This window comes from Seriola lalandi, unplaced genomic scaffold (genome assembly GCF_002814215.2).
Source record: "Seriola lalandi dorsalis isolate HSWRI2012SDOR001 ecotype SW California unplaced genomic scaffold, Sedor1 jcf7180002054412, whole genome shotgun sequence".
In the NCBI taxonomy this organism is placed as follows: domain Eukaryota; kingdom Metazoa; phylum Chordata; class Actinopteri; order Carangiformes; family Carangidae; genus Seriola; species Seriola lalandi.
In genome coordinates this window covers 66,361-86,224 of record NW_019524965.1, presented here as the reverse complement: position 1 = coordinate 86,224, position 19,864 = coordinate 66,361, and the positions used below count along the sequence as shown (strand labels likewise).

The 19,864-nt window shown below is 39.5% G+C and overlaps 1 protein-coding gene across 2 annotated transcripts in view; it reads right to left on the bottom strand.

Annotated features, from left to right (window-relative positions):
- abca3b (ATP-binding cassette, sub-family A (ABC1), member 3b) overlaps positions 1-19,319 on the bottom strand; it is a 29,244-nt gene extending 9,925 nt beyond the window's left edge. Inside the window, exons 1-18 of one of the 2 annotated variants that reach the window (XM_023410039.2) lie at positions 19,034-19,319; positions 18,495-18,536; positions 17,804-17,902; positions 15,164-15,410; positions 11,712-11,839; positions 10,251-10,416; positions 9,060-9,319; positions 8,850-8,966; positions 8,281-8,401; positions 5,802-5,975; positions 5,485-5,666; positions 3,813-3,959; positions 3,520-3,649; positions 3,269-3,423; positions 2,590-2,745; positions 2,279-2,489; positions 1,727-1,877; positions 1,210-1,308 (exon numbers count right to left, since the gene is read on the bottom strand). In XM_023410039.2, coding sequence (XP_023265807.1) covers positions 1,210-1,308; positions 1,727-1,877; positions 2,279-2,489; positions 2,590-2,745; positions 3,269-3,423; positions 3,520-3,649; positions 3,813-3,959; positions 5,485-5,666; positions 5,802-5,975; positions 8,281-8,401; positions 8,850-8,966; positions 9,060-9,319; positions 10,251-10,416; positions 11,712-11,839; positions 15,164-15,410; positions 17,804-17,857 — 2,498 coding nt within the window. In that variant the 5' untranslated portion in view covers positions 17,858-17,902; positions 18,495-18,536; positions 19,034-19,319. The remainder of the gene's footprint in view (positions 1-1,209; positions 1,309-1,726; positions 1,878-2,278; positions 2,490-2,589; positions 2,746-3,268; positions 3,424-3,519; positions 3,650-3,812; positions 3,960-5,484; positions 5,667-5,801; positions 5,976-8,280; positions 8,402-8,849; positions 8,967-9,059; positions 9,320-10,250; positions 10,417-11,711; positions 11,840-15,163; positions 15,411-17,803; positions 17,903-18,494; positions 18,537-19,033) is intronic. The other variant, XM_023410038.2, reaches the window with a different exon arrangement.
- Between the last annotated feature and the right edge of the window lie 545 nt (positions 19,320-19,864).

The window sequence follows — 19,864 nt, the reverse complement described above, 5'->3', positions numbered from 1 at the left end:
CACAAAATTTATACCGTGATTATCCACTGATGTACTCACCACAGCATCCAGAGTTTTGACAGCAACAAACTAGAGAAATAATCAAATAATTAAATGACAAAAATATGAACAAACTAAGAAAATAAAATCTGAACTAATGACAGCAGAATTTGCAACATCATTTAGTATAATACTGTTGGTCATCAGATGTTGTTATTCAAGTATTTAATTTGGTATTTATGATTACAAAAATGTAATCAAGAATGAAATAAAACAGCCTTAACTGTAGCAGTGTTACTATCTAACAGACACTAACAAGTCATTTTACTTGGCTTCAAAAATAATGGATGCCAGAAGGAAGCTGGCCAAATGTTCAAACAGCAGCTTTTCTTAGCGACGTGTTTGATGTTTGGTGTGTAGCATATATGGCCACAACACGAGGGTGGACCCTCGGTATGATCTGTAAATAATGATGCCCGCTGTGAAACAAACATTCTCGGTAACGCCAATGACAATGCCATTCACTCGTGCTAGATGAAGTAGCGTGCAGTGTCAGCTTCGCAGTGGCAGTGCTCTAGCGCTCGTTGCCACAGATACATAGATCAAGTCCACAGGGAAGCAAAAAATAACTGCTCAGTAAGCAGCAGGCGGCTGGGACTGAGATGTGTGAGCAAAGGAGAGAAGACAAACTTATCAGTTGCGTAAACAAAACTTAAAATTGTTTCTTTTTGGACCAAGTTGTGGTGCAGTTGCAGTATTTGTGTGTGCAAATAGGGAAAGAATATTTCATGTTAGCGCCTGTATTGCTTTTCTCAGATTTTGGATTCATGTTTATTACTTTGTCATATTGACAAAATGTGAAATCAGACTCATAGCCGAGTTTGTGCTCAGAAAAAAAGGATTTCATGAATGTGAGATAAGAATCTTTTAAAGAACCAAAATCAACATGGACTCCAGAGGGTTATTAAGCTTCAAAAATAGATATATGATTGCACATTTATGATAACATGGGTTTTTAAATTTCATATATATTTAACCCACTTTCTCTTGCCTAATATGCTATAAAATGTCTTCCTTTGTACATTACACTGATCTCTATCAGTCCAGAGGTGAAATTGCTGTTTAATTGAAAATGTGCCTAGCAGTAAGAGAGTTACTGCAAGAGTTAGATCCTGCTGATATAGGAAATTAAAAAAAACATCATGTTCTAACATGTGATGTTTCTCCTACCTGAGGAAAACCTCTTCCATAGTGGTCACAGAAGCGCCATAGCTGGCGATGCCCAGTTCCTCTCTGTTCATCTCCAGCTCAGCAAACAGCAGCTCAAACCTAAAAGGAACCACAAATAGCGTAATTCAGGGAAAAACATTACGCACAACTTCAGTGGGATAAATGCACTCATTAGGTATGAGCTCTTCATGAATATAAAGCTGTCAAATTTCACTGTTTATCACTGTGTTTTGGAATTAAATTATATATTACCAAACTAACAAACAGGAGAAAAGGTTTGATGCAAATCCAGTGTAGGTTAGGCAATGTAAAGATGGGAGTTTGAATTCTTTTATGAATTTCCTGATCTATTCTGGGACATTGTGTCTAGTCCGCTGCCTCCTTTCAAAGAGGCCAGAGTCATTATCATTTAGTCATTCAGTTCAGCAGAGGTAATTTCTAACCATTAGCCACTTTCACGCTGTCCACTGTGCTATTGTAAGTATTCTACGTATGAACAAAGATCAGACTGACTCACCTGCTCGTACTTTCCTTTGGCAAAATGTAGGAGAGCTCGGCTCCGGCGCTGCTCTCCATTGTGGCATTAGGAACGTACATGTGGACAAGGCGGGTGATCTCGGACACGTTACAAAGAGCATCCTTAACTATCACCATGTGGTAGCCAGCACCTGGTGAGCAAAGAAAAGGAATAGGCCTTTATAATAAATGGGAGCAATCAAGTGCGTTCCCACTTAATAATGATGGAGCTCAATTACTAGATTTTATTTCTTCTGAATGTCTAGGTATGTTGTACAAAGCACTTCTATTATGAATGGCCATCTATATCTAATAATGTACAGTGTGTAAGCCTGAGTTCTCAAAAGAAAAGCATTTTTACCAAAGTATAATAGAATAGAAATATTCTCTCTGAAATGTGAAATTTATATGAAAAGTATAAATGCACTTTGTGTTTATTTTTACACAAAGACAAAAACATTACTATATCTGTGCAGTTCTAGAAAAAGACGACATCTGGTTAGCGCCATTTTCTGAGCCTGCAGAAGCCATTCCCACTCCACCCTTCACCTACCATATTTGTTCTTAAGGAATAGTGGTGACCCACAGCACTGCAGCTCTCCTCCTGCCATGATGGCGATACGGTCACCGAGCAGGTCGGCCTCGTCCATAAAATGTGTGGTGAGCAGAATGGTGCGACCACGTTTCTCCCCTTGCAGAAGGTCCCAGGTGGCGCGTCGAGCTGATGGGTCCATACCCGATGTGGGCTCATCCAACATTACAACCTGGAGATGGGTAGAGTGAGGAAAAGAAAAAGACACGTTTAGGAGCTGGAAAGATAGGACAAAAGGAATGAGGGTGAATAATGGTTGTGAACTACTTTACCTTGGAGTCTCCAATGAGAGCGATGCCAATAGAGAGTTTTCTCTTCATGCCACCAGAGAGGGTCTTGGAGCGAGCCTGCCGCTTGTCCTCAAGGCTCAGGATACGGATGATTCTGTCCACCTCATCAAGAATCTTTTCTTTGGAGTAGCCTTTCAACTGGATATGAGGCAGAAAATGACACATATTACAAAGAGACTAAACTACCTGCATCTATTTCACATTTAGTGTTTATAGGAACTGGGAAAGTACAAGCAGCTGGTATCATAAAGTGCTTTTGTGGAAGGACACGGAAAAGGAAAGCCAAGGAAAAGATTGCTCGTAATGACACTCGTGGACAAATAAATGCTAAACTAAAGCTGCATTTACTGGTAAAGGAATACTGACAATAATTATGGAAATGTATTGTAATAATTATGAAAAAGTGTTTTTCGCCGTTTTGTGTGTATTTACTTGTGTTTATTTTCTCATAATTAAACATTAAATAAATGTACAATATGGAAACAATGTAACCATGACACAATAACATTGAGTGAGTGCATGACGATAAGTAGAAAGATTCAGCTGAAAAGAATATGTGTGTGTGTGTGTGTGTGTGTGTGTATGTATATATATATATATATATATATATATGGTGCGCATGTTTGAGTTTTTCTACATATGAGCGTGATAGTGCGAGTACCTGTGCGTAAAAGAGCAGGTGCTCTCTGACTGTAAGGTTGTCAAACAGTACGTCATGCTGGGGACAGAGACCCAGGCTGCGGCGGATCAGAGCCATATCCTGACAGATGTCATTACCATTGATATAAGCCCTGCCACTGGTGGGAGGAAAGAGACCTGCAAGCACAAGGATGAGGGCAACTGGGTTAATATCATTTAGATGGCATCTATGATTGTGTGTGGGAGTATTTTCTTGGTCTGTGTCCTGTTCACCTGTCAGCATGGACAGCGTTGTGGTCTTCCCAGCACCATTGTGTCCCAGCAGCACTGTGATCTGTCCTTCAAACATGTTCAGTGTAAGATCTCGCACTGCCTTTCGTGTCTTGTTCCCCACTCTGAATTCCTGTTGAGGGGGGTCAATCCAAAACATTTATGTGCACTACCTTAGGAAAAAAAGTTACTTATCTACCATCTGACTACTGCAGTAGATGTTTAATGACTGTCTGTACCATCTGCACTAATTTACTGTAAGGAGACATGCTGACCCTCTGGGTCATCATACTCACCTTAACAAGGTGTTTGATCTTGATCCCAGAGACTAGACCAGCTGGCTCCTCCTCAATAAACTCTCCCTTCAGAGCCTTTTCTGCATCCTCCTCTTCCTCCTTCTCATTCACCAAAGCCATGCGAGGGCTGCTGCACCAGTATGAAGGCTGCAGATGTGGATATTGAGAGTAAGATGAGTGAAATGAAAATGGCCTTAGTTAACAAGAAAACTTGTATAAAATAGTACTTTACAATTTCAGTATTCATTTCTAACATATCTCCTCTATATATTTCTCACAACTTTTATCAATGAAGTAAGGTAATTACAGGATGCAACAAGGTAGGTTGAGGAACACAATCATTCATAAAGACACGAGAAAGAGATAATGGGCTAATGGGCACTCTACATTAGAGGGGATTGTTTCCCCAAGCAAATCTCCCTTCCTAAAACCCAGAGTTAAGCCTCCACTCTATACTGTAGAGGCAGCATCTCACACCCACGCACACAATGGACATAGAATAAAGTGCGTCAACATCTAATCCACACCCTGCTGGCAGTCTCTTGAATTCCTGACTACTGGGAAATGGGCTAGCATGAGTTTATTTTTATGTGTAAAGGCACGTCATTTCGTGATTGTCCACAGTTGTTAGAAAGATAAACCTTATTTGTGTTGGCTGAACAGACTCAGACATTTCCTGTTATTCTAGCTAGTTGAACACAAAGACTTCCTCTGGCCGATATGTTGTGACCTCTCGTTTTCAATCCCCTCCGTTGTCACTATATCTGACCCACTTTCACTGAGAGCAGGAATTTCTTTAATCTTAAGACAATTTTCTCTCAGGAGAGATCTCTGCCTTGACCCTGCAACAACCCTATGATGTTCTGAACGCTGAACACCACCCATTTGCAGTATTTGAGCACAATGTGCACGAATATTGCTGCACTGGTAACACAAGTTTCATATCCCTTGAAAGAGTGAATTTCGGTTGTCTGTCTTTTTTCTAGCTTTTCAAAGTTATTGTCTCATTTCGTATCCTTATCTATTAAATAAAAAAAAATCTAATTATTTGCTATTGCCGCACACTTTGTATGAACCTTTAGTAGTTTTTCGAACAGATTGTGGACAGTTGGACATGAATGATTTTATCTGATTTCCAATTTTATTGTTTGATTACAACATGAATATAAATGCCTGTGAGAACTCATTGGGAAGCCAAAAGTAAACCTCTTTTTGGTTAAATGAGAGTATAGTTCTAGTTTATGCACTTAAAACAATATGAAGTAATCAATAAATACAAATTAATCAAAAAATATGTTGAACTTTGACAATATATGTTACTGTAGATTATCACAGAAACCACATTACACTGTTACTGAGAAAGGCGATTACAATAACCATGTAGATGATTAGGTGCTTTTTTGCTCATGCATGACTTCCCCTTTTTTGGTACTGTTCTTTCATGTTTGAATTAGTAACTGATGCTGCTGTAGAGACTAAAGCCACAGTTAGGAGGGACAAAAAGAGCTAAATGCAACTTCAGTTTAATTGTTTGCTGCTTGCAATTATCTGAAACATCAATATCTGTTTTAACTGAATTATCTGTTCGTCCCACTAATGTATCTGTATTTGGTTACATCCTTAGTGAATGTATATGTGCATGCATGTGTGAGTGGTTTATTGTGCATCATACCAGAACAAAGAAGTATGATGGTAGAGGCACTCCGTATTCCCCAGGAAAAACTGCCTCCATGTACCAGGCCACCAGCCCATAAAACACAGAGTCAAACAGCAGCAAGGCCAGAACCTGGGCCAGGGAGAAGTCATCATCCACCGTCACAGAGTCAAACATGTTAGACCACTGGATTCCCGTACCTACAGAGGAGGAAACGGACAAAAAGAAAAAAAACAACAACAATGTTTTAAATGACATACAGAAACAAAGAATAGTACCACATTCATGGACTGCAGTTTGACATAATTTACTTTGAACACAACATCAGGTCTCACCTTTGCCTTCAAACATTCCTATGAGCTGAGCACCCATGGCCATGGCCACGTTGGAGATAAGGCAGGCTGACACCTTCTGGACATGGCTGAGTAAGTCGTAGCGTGGCCACAGGAACAAATAAGGCAGGTAACTCAGGAAATAAATAAAGCCTCCTGCTGCTGCCGCCACATTCGCTGAAGCAAGACATGAAAGAAAGAATTAGTGGTTGACGGGATGCTGAACGATAGCAATATTCATGTAGCCTTAAACAATATAAGGTTTGACAAAGAAAAAACTAAACTGAACAGAGCAACTGAAGCTCTTGTCACTCTTGTTTGTTGTTACAACTACAGATGTAGAACATTTCCGTTCGCATTGTAGTTGAGTACTCTGGATGAGGAGAATGAAACACTTTCACAGCCGTTTTTATTTCCATTCCCGAACAGCCTGACAAGATCTCTCAAAAGAGCACTTGTGGCAGACAGCGTGACATTTGGAGCCTGCGAGGAACATGCATTGATTAAGTGCCATTATCTATTCCTAACTAGAATTACTGCCTCGCAGTTGTATGCCTCTGCTAACCAGCCAAGTGCCAGGAAATATGGTCACAATCTTCCACTCTGTTCCAAAGTTACAGCACTGAATAATGTCCAGAAGTGTTTTTGTAGAACATTATGATGTCACATTGAAGTTGACCTTTGACCATTTGGATATAAAATGTCATCACTTCATCATTTTATCTTGTTAGAAATTAATTTGTGAGTTATGGCCAAAAGCGTGTTTTGTGAAGTCACAGTGACCTTGACCTTTAACCTGTGACCAACAAAATCTAATCAGTTCATCCTTGAGTGCAAGTGAAAGTTTGTACCATATGTGAAGAAATTCCCTCAAGGTGTACCTGAAATATTGCATTCATAAGCTTAGGACGTACGGACGTACGGATGTATGAAAGTACAGATGTATGGACGTATGGAGAACACAAAAAACACCAAAAAACATAATGCCTCAGGCTGTGGCAGTCACCAGCCTGGAGGCATAAAAAGCATGGTGGGTTGGGAGAAGTATCCAGACAGCTGCACACAGCCAGGAGAAGAAAAAAAAGAAGTCCCTCTTTGTTCAAAAACGGCCAAGAAGGGCACTGAAGGATCCTTTCTGTTGGCCTGGCCTATTTTCAGTAAAAGCCCCTCATCCTCTTTCTCCTTCTGTCCAAAAATCATGATTTAGAAGGAAAACGCTTGGTCAGTTGGGATTTCAGGGATTAGAGTGTCACAGGGAAAACAACATGATCATTTTGTTTCTTTGAATTATTTTGTCCACTACGTTAAGCAGCACTATTTTATTTTAGGCTGTCAAATATTACAGTTGGACAATTATTCCTGGACCTAAAAGAATGCAGCTGGGCAGAGACAGCAGGAGGAAGACAGGAAGAGCAGGTCAAGATTAAAAAATTACACCTAAGGTACAGAGCCTCATTGTGTCAAAGCAATAAAGGAAAATTATCTGGGCAGGTGACAGAGCACATTACATTGCTAAGAGGGCAGAAATACAATATTATTAATGGAGAGAGAAATTCAACACCTCATTGTGAACCAACAAAACTGAAGCTTTTCCAGTCTCTTTTCTCCTACGCCCCTGTGGACGAAAGGCTTTTAAAGCTTCATCATAATCAAGTTTGGGTTTCTTGATCATTATTGTAGAAGCCAACAACAAAATAAAGTTGCGCATATGGCTGCTAAATAAGGACTTGTGTGTGACTGCTTTGCAAAAGGCAAAGTAAAACGGAGGCTGACAAGCACTCGCAATCTGAGCTGCTCTGCTGAGAAAGTTGGAAGGGGGTGGATGCGGGTTTGAATGAGAAGCTCTGAATGGGTGAAAGCGCAAAGAGGGAGAGGGAAGAGAGATGTGACAAAGGAGAGAGATAAGATGTAAATTGTTTTCTTTATTGCCAATGCTGTTCAGGGCCAGACAGACTGTTTTAATTCCCGGTGGCTGAAGATGGAAAAAGCTCAGATCAACAAGTAGCTAGCTACATTTTAAAGTGAACCAAACATTTCTTTCCACCAAGAAATGGCACCATACAACATATGATAACTATACCAGGGATTAGTTAACAATAATATTTACACTTCCATAGATGATCAATACGTGTAATTATAGTGTGCAAGTTGGAGCATAACTCCTCTCTGTTCAGATCTTTGTGTGGTTTAAAGTTTTTTTCATAGCTCCAGAGCCTTTTATTGCTGCTTTTATGCTTTGAGGAGGGAGAAAAGAAAACAGCAAACACTTTGACCTACATCTGAGAGACCACACACTGTTGCACACACTGTACATTTCAGCAAAATGAAGCAGGAGAGTGTAGTAAAAAAAAAAAAAGAAAAAAAAGAAAAAAAGAAAAGGAATTTGACCACACATACAGTACAAAGCAACAGACTGGTGGTCAAAAACAGAGATAATTATCTTCCAGAAAAGAGTGGACAGACACAGGAAACACACACACACCTCGTGAGAAGAAGGCACTGATCATGAAGCTGAAGTTGATGGTTGCCACAGTGAAGAGGAGCAGGAAGATAAAGACCAGCGTGGGGTCACTGTAGGTCAGCACTGCTCCGTTAGGGCTCACCTGAAACAACACATTCAGTTCTAGTGCCCAGTTATGTCTTGCTGAAGCATGTACAACTCTGTACGAAAAAATCCTGCACCTAATGTTTCAATCATCATTTCTCAATAACTACACTGCTTGAAACAAATATATGATTATCATGAACTGGCCAATATGATAAAATAGGAGTGTTACTTCATATCTGAAGATTTGGTTTAAGACAATTTTCTCGTTCCCTCTCTTTTTCACTTGGTTTTAGCTTTTTCAAAACCAGCACAGCTTCTCAGGATATATTGTATGAAATATTGCTACTGCTTGGTTGGACATTTGTGCAAGTACATATTGCACATACTGTACTATTGATAATAATATTGTATTAGCTTTTCCTTGCTTAAACATGTTGCAAAGGTAATACGTGTTGGAATGTGGATTAAGTAATGATACACAATGATGTGTAACACAAACTCACCTGGATACAGAGCAGCAGAGTAACAAAAAAGACTGAAATGGAGAGGAAGAGGAAGAACATGAGGAACCAGGCGCTCCAGTGGAGCCAATTGCTGAGACCCATCATCCTCATGTACTCCTAAGAAAAGGCAGAGGTAAAGGATCAGTCTGACAGTTTTATTACCTATTTAAGCAACAGAATAAGAGCCCGTGTAGAGACACACAAACACACCTTGAGCTTCCTTTCCTTTTCCTGCACCACGGCTCGTACTATGTTGAGGGAAGTGTAAGTGAAGCTGAGGACCAGAACTAGGGGCAGTTGGTTCTGAATGGCCAGGATGAAGACATCATATATAAAGGGAGGATAAGGAAACCGTGACAGGACCACTCTGATCTGTCGCAGCAGGGAGGCAGCAGCTGTTCTGTTGTGAGAGTGCATGATGGCTCGGTCCACTGCATGCTGCACCGCCAGAAAGCCCTCTCGGTAATAACCTTAAAATCGAAAATAAATATTAATAATAAAGAAAATATATTAATGCCACCATTGTATCAGAGTTAATCTGGGTCCAAGGATTTTCTCATGGCGCAACCACGCTTTCAAAGTGACTGGTTCTGAGAGGCAAAGTCCAAGCTTCTCTGCAGACGTTAACATGAAAATGGGCAAAAGGCCATGAGGAACAAAAGTGAGTTATTATGCATGTGGAGGTTGGAAATCCATATTCATGAGATTCTGAAAGCTTGTCAGTATAAATTATGCTGTTAGGATGACTTCATCTTTTGGAGTATGCCTCTTCATCCCATTATAGTAACATTCAACTTTGGAACTTCATTATGAAAAAAGGTCTGGGCCTGATGAGGTGACAGCAGAACAGTGTCTCCTCCAACCCTCAATTCACCTTAATCAAATCATTTAAACCCGACAAATCAAACAACCTGAGGGGCAAATGTGAAGATTACGTTAAGAGCATCTGATGCCTCCTGAACGGTGCCCGACACCTAACAAATGTCCCAAAAACGATGCAAGGGTGCACTGTATCCTGATATTGCCAAAAGTGGATAAAACCAATCGTGCCGAAGATGTGCAGAGACATAGTTGCCATGGAAACACAGCCTGAAGAGAGCTTGCTATAGAATAGTGTGGAAATTAAGAGCCTTTTCATCAACAATAATCCCTAAGTAAAGACCTATTTGGCATTGTTTTGTGGAGGGACTGATGCTTATTTGAATCACGCCTCAAAGAAATGTGAGGTTTGTAAAAATATTCAATTTGGTAGGTTTCAGGTATCATCAAAGCAGACACGATGGTTTGCCTTACAAGACAAAAAAGGAGAAAGAAAAGCAAGAAAGATAAAGTGAGAGACACAGATAAAGAGAAACGAAGACAAGGAAGGTCTAACAGAATGAGATGGGGAAGTGGTCTCACCTGGAGTGCCCCCCTCCTTGTCATACTGCTCTCTTGGCCCTGGCAGTTGAAAAAGGGGATAGAGACTGAGTGTGTGCCAGTCCAGGTCACTGTTCGGGTTCAGCTCCAACTTCTCCTTGGGTGGGGCATTGCGTGGGGTGAAGGAGAATCGCAGGTGGTAGCTCACCTGTGTGCGTGAGAGCAAAAAGAGAACAGAGTTAGGAGACTACAACAAAGACGAGAGGAGAGGAGAAGTGTGAGTTTAAGACACATCAGGTCTCGCAATCAACTTGGCTTCGTGCCTCTCACTTAGTCAGTTTTTTTGTAGAGTGAATAAATCAACTAAGCAATAAATAAGCCAACACTATGCAGTGAATGAAAAGAATTAGAGTGTGTTTTTGGAAAAACAAATACATCATTGTCCATTTTAAGCAATCCATATTAAATATCATAGGCCTCTTTTGATTCTGTTCACAGTTGATCCATGTACAGTATATACCACAATATATTTTCCTGTTATTTAGACAAAACCTTCAGTATTTTCATTTGTGCATTAATGTTCCTTTGTTTATTGTTTTCCATTGTTCAAAGTAAAAATTCATACACAATCCAGTTAGAGTTCATGAAAAGATAAGCTGAAAAGATGAGCACAACAAAAACAAAGATTAAATAAGACAGGAACAATAGGAATAAAGAATTAAATAGGAGAGTTTACATAATTTCTCTGTTGTTTATGTACATCCAAATTTACTAGATGTCTATAACTGTTACTGTTTTGAACTACACAGAAGGCTGATGGAATGATTGATATGATATTGGTGTGGTGGAAGACTTTGGACACCTGTATTCTAACAAGTCATGTGCCAAAAAGGCTGAGAAAGATCTATAGGACTGAGACAAGCAGAGGGAAGAAATAAAAACATAAAAAGATGGAATAAAGATTTGTTTTTGGATTACGCTTTGTTTTATCACCATTTGTGTATCCATGTTTACAGCTGCAATCCCTCAGCTTCAGCTCAACGAGGGCGATAAAGCTGAATTGAACCGATATGAAAGCAACAGAGGAAGCGAGGCTCACAGGATGAGACCGACTATAAATATGGGAGGATGATTCACCCTTAAATGTGGGAGTACCTCTGTCTCCCCGGTGCTGCTGTGAGCTTTCGCTGTCTGTAGCCTTCAATCCTATTAAGTCTGTCAAATTTTTCCATCACACCCAGATAAAGCTTTTCCCATATGGGATCACACTAGATGAACCTATGAATTCATCTATCCTCTGTCAGGGTTTCTTGACACACAGGAGGATAGGTTTCAATTCTACTTTTATTCTACTTCACATTCATTCAGTGCAGACAACAATCTGATAGTTATAATTATGTCGCATAGTTAGCATGCACTACTGTGCTTTGAAATAAACCTGACCTAGCTTCTGTCTTTACGTCTACACGTTGTGTGTGTGCGTGTGTGTGTCCTGCCTGTTACCTTTAAGGGCAAAGGTTCATCATCATGGCTGAAAGGGTGCTCAAACACCACAGCAGCCAACAGTTTTCCTGAAAGAGGGTCATTTCTCACATATTCCTCAAACTGCTCCTCTGTTTCAAAGCCACGCACTGGAAAGAAACACACACACACAGATGGAAAAAAAATTGTTATATGGTATTTATCTCACGTATGTCTGTTTTCAATCGCATCTCATTGCATGACCTTGGTGCACTGTTCTCACCGACAGCCAGGGAGTTGGTCAAGACGCAGTCAGCATACTGAATTCTATGGCCAATATTATCAATACAACAGGTCAAATGTTGAAGAGAAAAGTGCTCTTAAATATGCCCATATACATGCTTTCTTTGACACAGATGCTAGATCACACAAAAAGGGAAGAGATACCACTAAAGCGAAGAAGACATCATAACATCACCAATACCATGAACAGCTTGAAAAGTCCCTGAACAGTCCAAACAAGACTGAATGAAAACAGAGAGCAGGGCAATATAGATAAAAACCGATTTGATATCCTTTTCACTTTCCCTTTTCACAATGTCTTTATTTTACAGAACTGGATTTCTCAATGGAATTTTTTGTATTCCACTTATCAAGCAAACATGAAGGTATTCTGAGTCTAGCAAAGCACGGCAGTGTTACACATTGGTCCCAGGGTTAAATCTGGGTCAGTCTCATAAAATAAACAGTTGCATGGAGACACACAAGGTGCACAGAGGAAAACAGGTCAAGGACAAACAGCAGTTAAACACACCAATTCAAACATGCCCTCAACACACTGCTCTTAACTTCAGTTGCTCTTCATGAATACTGCTGAATTGAGTAGTTTGTAGTATAACTCAGCAGCTGTACCTTGCAGTTGTAAGCGGGGCTCAATGGAAAAACTGTGGAGTAGTTCAGCTTATTTTTTAAAAAATTTTAAATTTCATTTGCTCAAAAGGAATATATATCCAAACAGAATTACAAATTAGTGTGATGCTGGTCTTTAGTAAATGTACTGTCACAGTTACAACTGCATCTCACAAGCTGGATGTGTCATCTACACATGTATTTATGGGTGGTTTTGAGGAAGGAGCACTTGAGCTCACCTGAACAAAATTTTTGGGAACCACTAGTTTAACTGATAAGAGTTTGATCATTTATGAATAAAAATTGACTGGTTAAAGCTCTTAGAAACTGAGGTCAAACTAATTTCATTTTCAGACTTTTTTGTTAAGGTCAAAGGAATTTGTACATCTTTTTTATTTAACCTCCTAAGACCCGAACTCTATTCTTTGCTATTTAGGCTGATTGGGACCTGAGAAAAATGATGTCCACATATGAGGACATTAGTTTTAAATTTCGATTACTGAGATAATATCCTCATATGTGGTCACCAGGCCCTTGTTGAGAAAAAGTTAGTATTGTGGTCTAGAGAACCCAAAATGTGAGGTCCACATATGTGGACGCCAGGTCCTAGGAGGATAATAATATAATATTTAAAAAAAAAAAAATAGATATATTGACAATGAAAAAATGTTAGCTGCAGCCGTATTCATGATGGTACAAGAAACCTCAACAAGAGAAATGTCAATCCACCTTTTTAACAACAAAAATGAGAGATTACACAATACAGGATATCTCATTTCATAATTCACTATTTCACAATACACCATGAAAACATTAACAAACCATTTCAATACCTAATATTTTTTACAACAACAACAACAAAAAACTGTTGTCTTTTCAGTGCTCCCACTTCAATAATTATTTCACTATTGCAAAACTATGTTGAACTCCGACATTTGAAACATCATAGGCCTGTTTTAACTATCGTCAACTGTGGACATATTTTAGTGGTCCTCTGTGTGTGCAGACTAAAACTCAGCCTTAATTCCCTTCCACCTTTCCCTCTGAATGCTGAGACCAGCTAAATTATTCATTAATGGCTGAGCTGGGATCTCACACAGCTATGTATGGGACAACCTGCAGTCACGCAGATCCATCCACCAGCTAATATCAGTCTACCTCACCTCACACTGCACCTATATATATATCCATCTTTCTCGTGGTCTGACAATGTGGCAAGAAATATGTAAACAGCCCGTTTGCACAACTGTCAGTCAGACCGTCTGCATTTATTTATCTGGGCAGCTGGTCATGCAGAGAAGGTGTGTGTGATTCTGTCAATTAGAGAGAGAGATGGAGTGTAGGTGTCACTGAGGGAGGAGAGGAACATGCTACAGTATGTGAGCTTCCTGTCTTTCCCTGTCTAAACCATTTGATACAGTCTGACACAAGAGAAGGGTGTGTATACTTGCTCTCCTGAGGATTGTTTCTAGAGGAACCAGTATTCCCAGGTCTGCCCTGAATTACAAGCGGTGTTAAGGCTGAGGTGTTTGTTTCACTGCTTATAATGGTGGTCCTAACAGCTCGAGTTGGTTATGCAACCCTTGGGTTTTGCTGCAACAGAACCATGAATTTTTTTAAAGCAACAATTCAATATTTGACTGTTTTCTGAAATGTTTGCAGAACATGATGTGACACTTCCTCTCAATAATAACCAGCAAACTCTATCGACAGTAAACGCGATTGGTGATAAACTATTTTATACATGTGACTATTTAAATGTTGTTATGGTTTACTACTCTATAATACCTTTCCGATCTCTAAGGCTGTTAATATTATTGTTCAAAAAAATGTATATTGAACCAACGGAAGCAAACCATTGCCTTTGAAGGATCAATACTGTTACACTTTACAGTTCCGCATTACTTTAGAATTTAGGGAATAAAACTGACATTGAAATTCAAACATTTTCATTTAGTGTTACATTCAGAGAATTGTCATATTAAAGGAATAGTTTGACATTTTTACATTATTTGCTTTAATGCTGAAAGTTAGAAGAGAAGATCAATATTACTCCCATGACTATAAGGCTACAGCAAATAACCCCACACAAAATCACAACTTTTCATTTCTACATTTCAGTTTTTGAACAGATTAAAGGAACGAGATATAACGTGTTCATTTGTGAGCCTTAGAAGTGTCATTAGGCAGACTTTGATATCTTTGGATGATGCCAGGCTAGCTGTTGCCCAGCTTCCAGTCTTTATGCAAGCCTAGGCTAACAGGCTTCCGGCTGTGGCCTTATGTTTACCACACAGATATGAGAGAGGTATTGATCTGCTCATTTCACTCTCAACAGGAAAACAAAAACATCAAACTATCCCTTTAACAAAACATACAGTGAAACACTTGTTCAAAGTATGTTATTGGCAATCTGCCACTGACTAATCTTTGGTGCCAGTCAGTGTCAGCTGTTGACTGGTCAATGGAAGATACAAATTATTTTATGCAACAGATGCCCTGCTTTTCAAAGATTGGTATGTGGACTGACAGCTAACAGCATTTTACTGAACCTGCAACCCACTTCCTGCCGAACTATCACCCACCTGAGGAGAGGAACAGGCTGCCTCGCACATCCTCTGCCACCTGACGCACAACACTGGAGTTACCGGGCACATAGGCCAGCTGTAAGTGCTGCAAGAACCTCTTCGGTAGTATGTCGACAGCGTAGCTCTCATAGACCGTGGCATTCGGGTAGTCCTTAAAAGGCACCTTCTGACGCAGCACGATGAGGATGCATGAGAAGAGCAAGGGCAGGAGTATCTCCACCAGTGTTACCAGGATCTGACGTTTCTGGAGCGCAGAAATAGAGAGATTACCAGTCATCTGTTTGGTGGGGATGTATAAAGTGAAAATAAAAGTGGTAAAAGGCAAAACAGTGATATGTCAAAAGTAAAGATATTCTCTGAAAGTGCTAACTACAAATACATTCATGCAAGGTGGAGACTGGGCATCAATATATTCTTTTCACACTCTTCAAATTAAACCTAGACAATTTCACAGAGAGTTTAAATGAAGCATAATTTATATGACAACTTCTTCCTGTTGAACGATGGGAGTACAAAGTGAAATGGACAGTTTCAGGACATTACACACTCAATCTCAGAGAGAGAGAGAGACCTTCCACTAAATCAGTTATTACTTAGAGGAATAAATAAAACCCAAGAACGTACACGTTCCCTGCTTGTGCACATTGATAATAAAAGGTGTTTTAAGGAATAAATATATTTCATATTATAGTATACACATTTGAGCAATGCTGTTTTTATGCAAGGTTTCCTCTTTAACCTTTTACAGTTACTGACCAAATTATGTGCGTAGCACTCCATGTCAAAACCTGTGAAGTTGGTTATGAATGCATGGTCAGTATACTTTACTTCATCATGTATTAACTGATTTGAATAACAGTGTTGTTAGATTAATGCTTTATTTAATGCAGACAATGTAGTTGAAGCTTTTGAACAGCTGTTTGAGTTCAACCAACACTGATCACTGATGTATTTAAGAGTTTTTTTTTCCTATTTTTACATACAAAAACGATTTGTGTGTGTGTGTGTGTGTGTGTGTGTGTGTGTGTGTGTGTGTGTGTGTGTGTGTGTGTGTGCGCGCGCGTTTTGTTGCAGACTTGATATCCAGGAGACTAAGGGCAGTCATGGTGCTGCTGGTGCCAGTGGGACAGTGTCCATGTGGACTCTGACATACAGGTAATGGTGCACTGGCACCTAAATACAAAACTTGAATGAGGAACAAAATAACACTGGGGTAATTGTCTCAAATACAAACAACCAAGAAATCATTAATCTCATCAGTTTCTTGGACGTGGCTGCTTTTATTGAGGAAACAGGTTTAAAATAGATCATGTATGAATTCCAGTGATAAGCTCTTATTTTGGGGGTGGGTAACATACAATATAGTTACTTTTATTAATTCACACGCATTCTTTTTTCTCATGTTAGGCTAAATGTCACAGAACAAAGAACAAGCTCACTGATACCATTCATAAGTAGAGTAGCTGTAGATGAGCTGGAAATATGTCAAAGACAAAGCTTTCTAAATGTGGCAGAACACCATCAGACAACAAGATAGCCCAGGAAAATAAGGTCTTTGCTAGTCTTTGCTTTATAAACAATCATTTACAATGTTCACAATTTCCTTGTGAAGGTAAAATATGATGACCCATTATATTTTTTAATACAGATTATGCGATTATGTACTCTGTGTCTGTGCTCTGCAGCCTATGTTTCTTTCCTGCCTGGACCTAATGGAGTCTGTAGTCTCTAGATAACCACAACTGGAGCAGCAGTGGGTGGACAAAGAGTGATGGAGCAACAGCCTCACACCAGCATGCTATGCAGCAAATGGCCAATTCCATTTCTGAATAGTTGCAGCATTGTGAAACCATTAACTGATATTAATACTATGCAGGCAGCCATTCAGAGCAATGCACAGCCAGAAATGTGCCAATATGCTATGCTAGTGGAAATCAGACACTTTTTAGTGTAACATTTTCTTTCCTATCTTCTGTAAACTGAGGACAGAGTCTGAGTCTGATGATATTATGTTCCATGAACTACATATTTTATGCAAGCAGCAAGTAATCTGTTACTGCAGGACACCCGGTCTAACTTGGAGATTTAAGATGTGATCTGGTGTGTGTAACCTGCCTAACATGTTAGCCAACAAATGAAAAGTTAAACACACAATATAGACACATGAATCTATAGTTGCGCAACAGAAAAATCTGTTTGTTATGCTGATACCTGTCTCATGATCAAGTCTCATGATATACAGCATGTCGCAACAACTCAAAATTTAAAGCAACTGAATTACTGAAGTTATAAATACTGATTTCCAGAAAAGACAGCCATATAAGGCTAGGAAAAGCATGTGACAGCCACCAATGCAATGACCGAGCTAGAGTCTGTGATACAACAACACAGTGCAGGCACACAGTGGTCAAACAGTCTCCAAGTGGCTGGATAACATCATAAAGTTGTAGAAAAACAAAGTGTTAATCAGTTTACTGTATTTATGATGTCACATGAGCTAATAACTAAATAAACACTGCCATAAGGGCCTCTGCTCTGCAAACACAGCTATGCCTGATAATTCACAGTTGCAAACAATGTCACCACCCAATAAAGACATATACAGGCTGAGTGTAGGGTCACCTTCTTGAAACTTACCTGCTGAAGATAGTTTTTCCACACCAGCAGCCCAAATTGTCTCATGATAGCCATTTTGATCAGTACACAGGACACAGTCCAGTCAGCCTTCTACAGTGGCTGGAGACAGAACGAGAATGACATTTTCAGTTTCAGGTAAAGCCCCTAATATAAGGTTTCTTAAATTTTAGTGTTGAGTTTTCAAGAAAAGCTCTGACCAACTGCGCTGGTTGTAAAGGTTTCTGATCTCAGTTTCCATTTAACAAAAATAAACTCAAGAAAACAAAAGAGAAAAAAAGAGAAGTGATATTGAGAAATCAGCAGCATCACAATTAGAAAAATGTTCCAGTTATTTTCAAAACCAGAGACAGGAGAGATGTCTAACAACTACCATAAAAACAAAGAGGTGATATCAACCTGGAAATGAGTTTAGCTAGAAAAAAGGAAACAAAGGCAAATTAGCCAAAGATAAAAACAGGCCTTTGACATCCTCATGCTGAACCAGTTGGACAAGCAAAAGGATATTATCTTTTTAGTCGAAACAGGGCTTTATGATGGTCACAGAGAAAAACAAATAACTATTTACAACAGCTAATAAACACACATGCTGACAGAATATTGAACTTTTGCTAATACTGATAGTCACATAGATACAGAGCACAGAGGGCAATCAATGCATAGAAACTTTTAAAGCTACAGCAACCAGATTTACCTCATGGGAGAGTCATAGCACCAACACTTCTGCCTGAGTGGGCTGTTTCACAGAAAAGCACACAGGTTCATGAATGCAACGAAACTGGTTATGTTGAGACTGTCTTAATTTCACACTAGCGTCATTCATCTCTAAGTGGCTACGTCCCGTTCATGATATATCAGGGGTCATTTTATGTTAATATTATCAGTGTAATTGAATTCAAAAGGCCACTGGCTACATATTTAAAGGCACCACTTCTCTATTAGCTCGTTGTTGCAAACAAAATACATAAAAAAATATGCCGTAATAGACGTGAATGTTTTCCTTATAAACGCGAACCCGCCTTTCTCATCTTTAATTGGGCCAACGCAGGCTTCTGGCCCTCCTGATTGGACAATCAATCTGCTCGTCAATCCCTATGGATTCTGATGAATGCTAATAATGGAGCTGCAGGACAAAGCTAGGTTTTTTTCCCCGAAATATAATATGCTGACTCACAGTCTAATCTTCAAATGTCTTCAACGAAGCGACCCAATAATGTTTTGTCACAAAATTACCTCAAAAAAGCTGTTTTCGCCACATGAATTTCACAAGCTGCGATCCCTTTTTCCTGTCGAGGTGAAAACAGTTCCTCCTTTTTGTCTTAAACCGATAAGAAAACCATCACTGCGGGGCTTCTTCCTTCACCAACACCACCGAGGCTCAGCTAGGCATTAGTCAAGGCAAGGACGTCTGTAGCCCAGTCCAGGTTTTTCTCCTACAGTCCAGTTTGGTGCCTGCTAGCGAGATGACATTGCACCAGCTACGGGATAAGCCCGTGAATTCATCGCAAAATGTAGGGACAAATCGTCAACAAAACACGTCACGGGACCTCACTGGAACTAGAGTGTCACGTGATCTCAACACCTGGACGTTATGACCACATGTACATGAAAACTACAATATTAATTGCATTATTTACACGTTGTGCCTCATATTTATGTATTATTTTAACGTATTTATTTATTATTGTAATTTCTACTAGTAGTATTGTGGTCCTTGTAGATCGTTCACTTTTTTATTTTTGCTCTCAAGAATATTTACCATTTTTCTACGTTGAAGTAACAGGTTTACGCTTGAAAAATGCTCCCTTTCTAGATTGCTTCGGTTATTCATCGAATGAGTACTCTTGTGACTTAACTGACTGACGCTTCAAATTGGCTGGGTCCTACAATCCCCATAATGCATCTCAGTAGTGCAGTGGTGGAATGTAACTGTACATTTACTCAAGTACTGTACCTAAGTACAAGTTTTACTTCCTCTACCACTGAAACAGAACACCAACATCTTTCAAATTCCACAGCTCCAGTTTGTAACAAAGCCTTTCTGTTTTAAATTAATTACTAAAC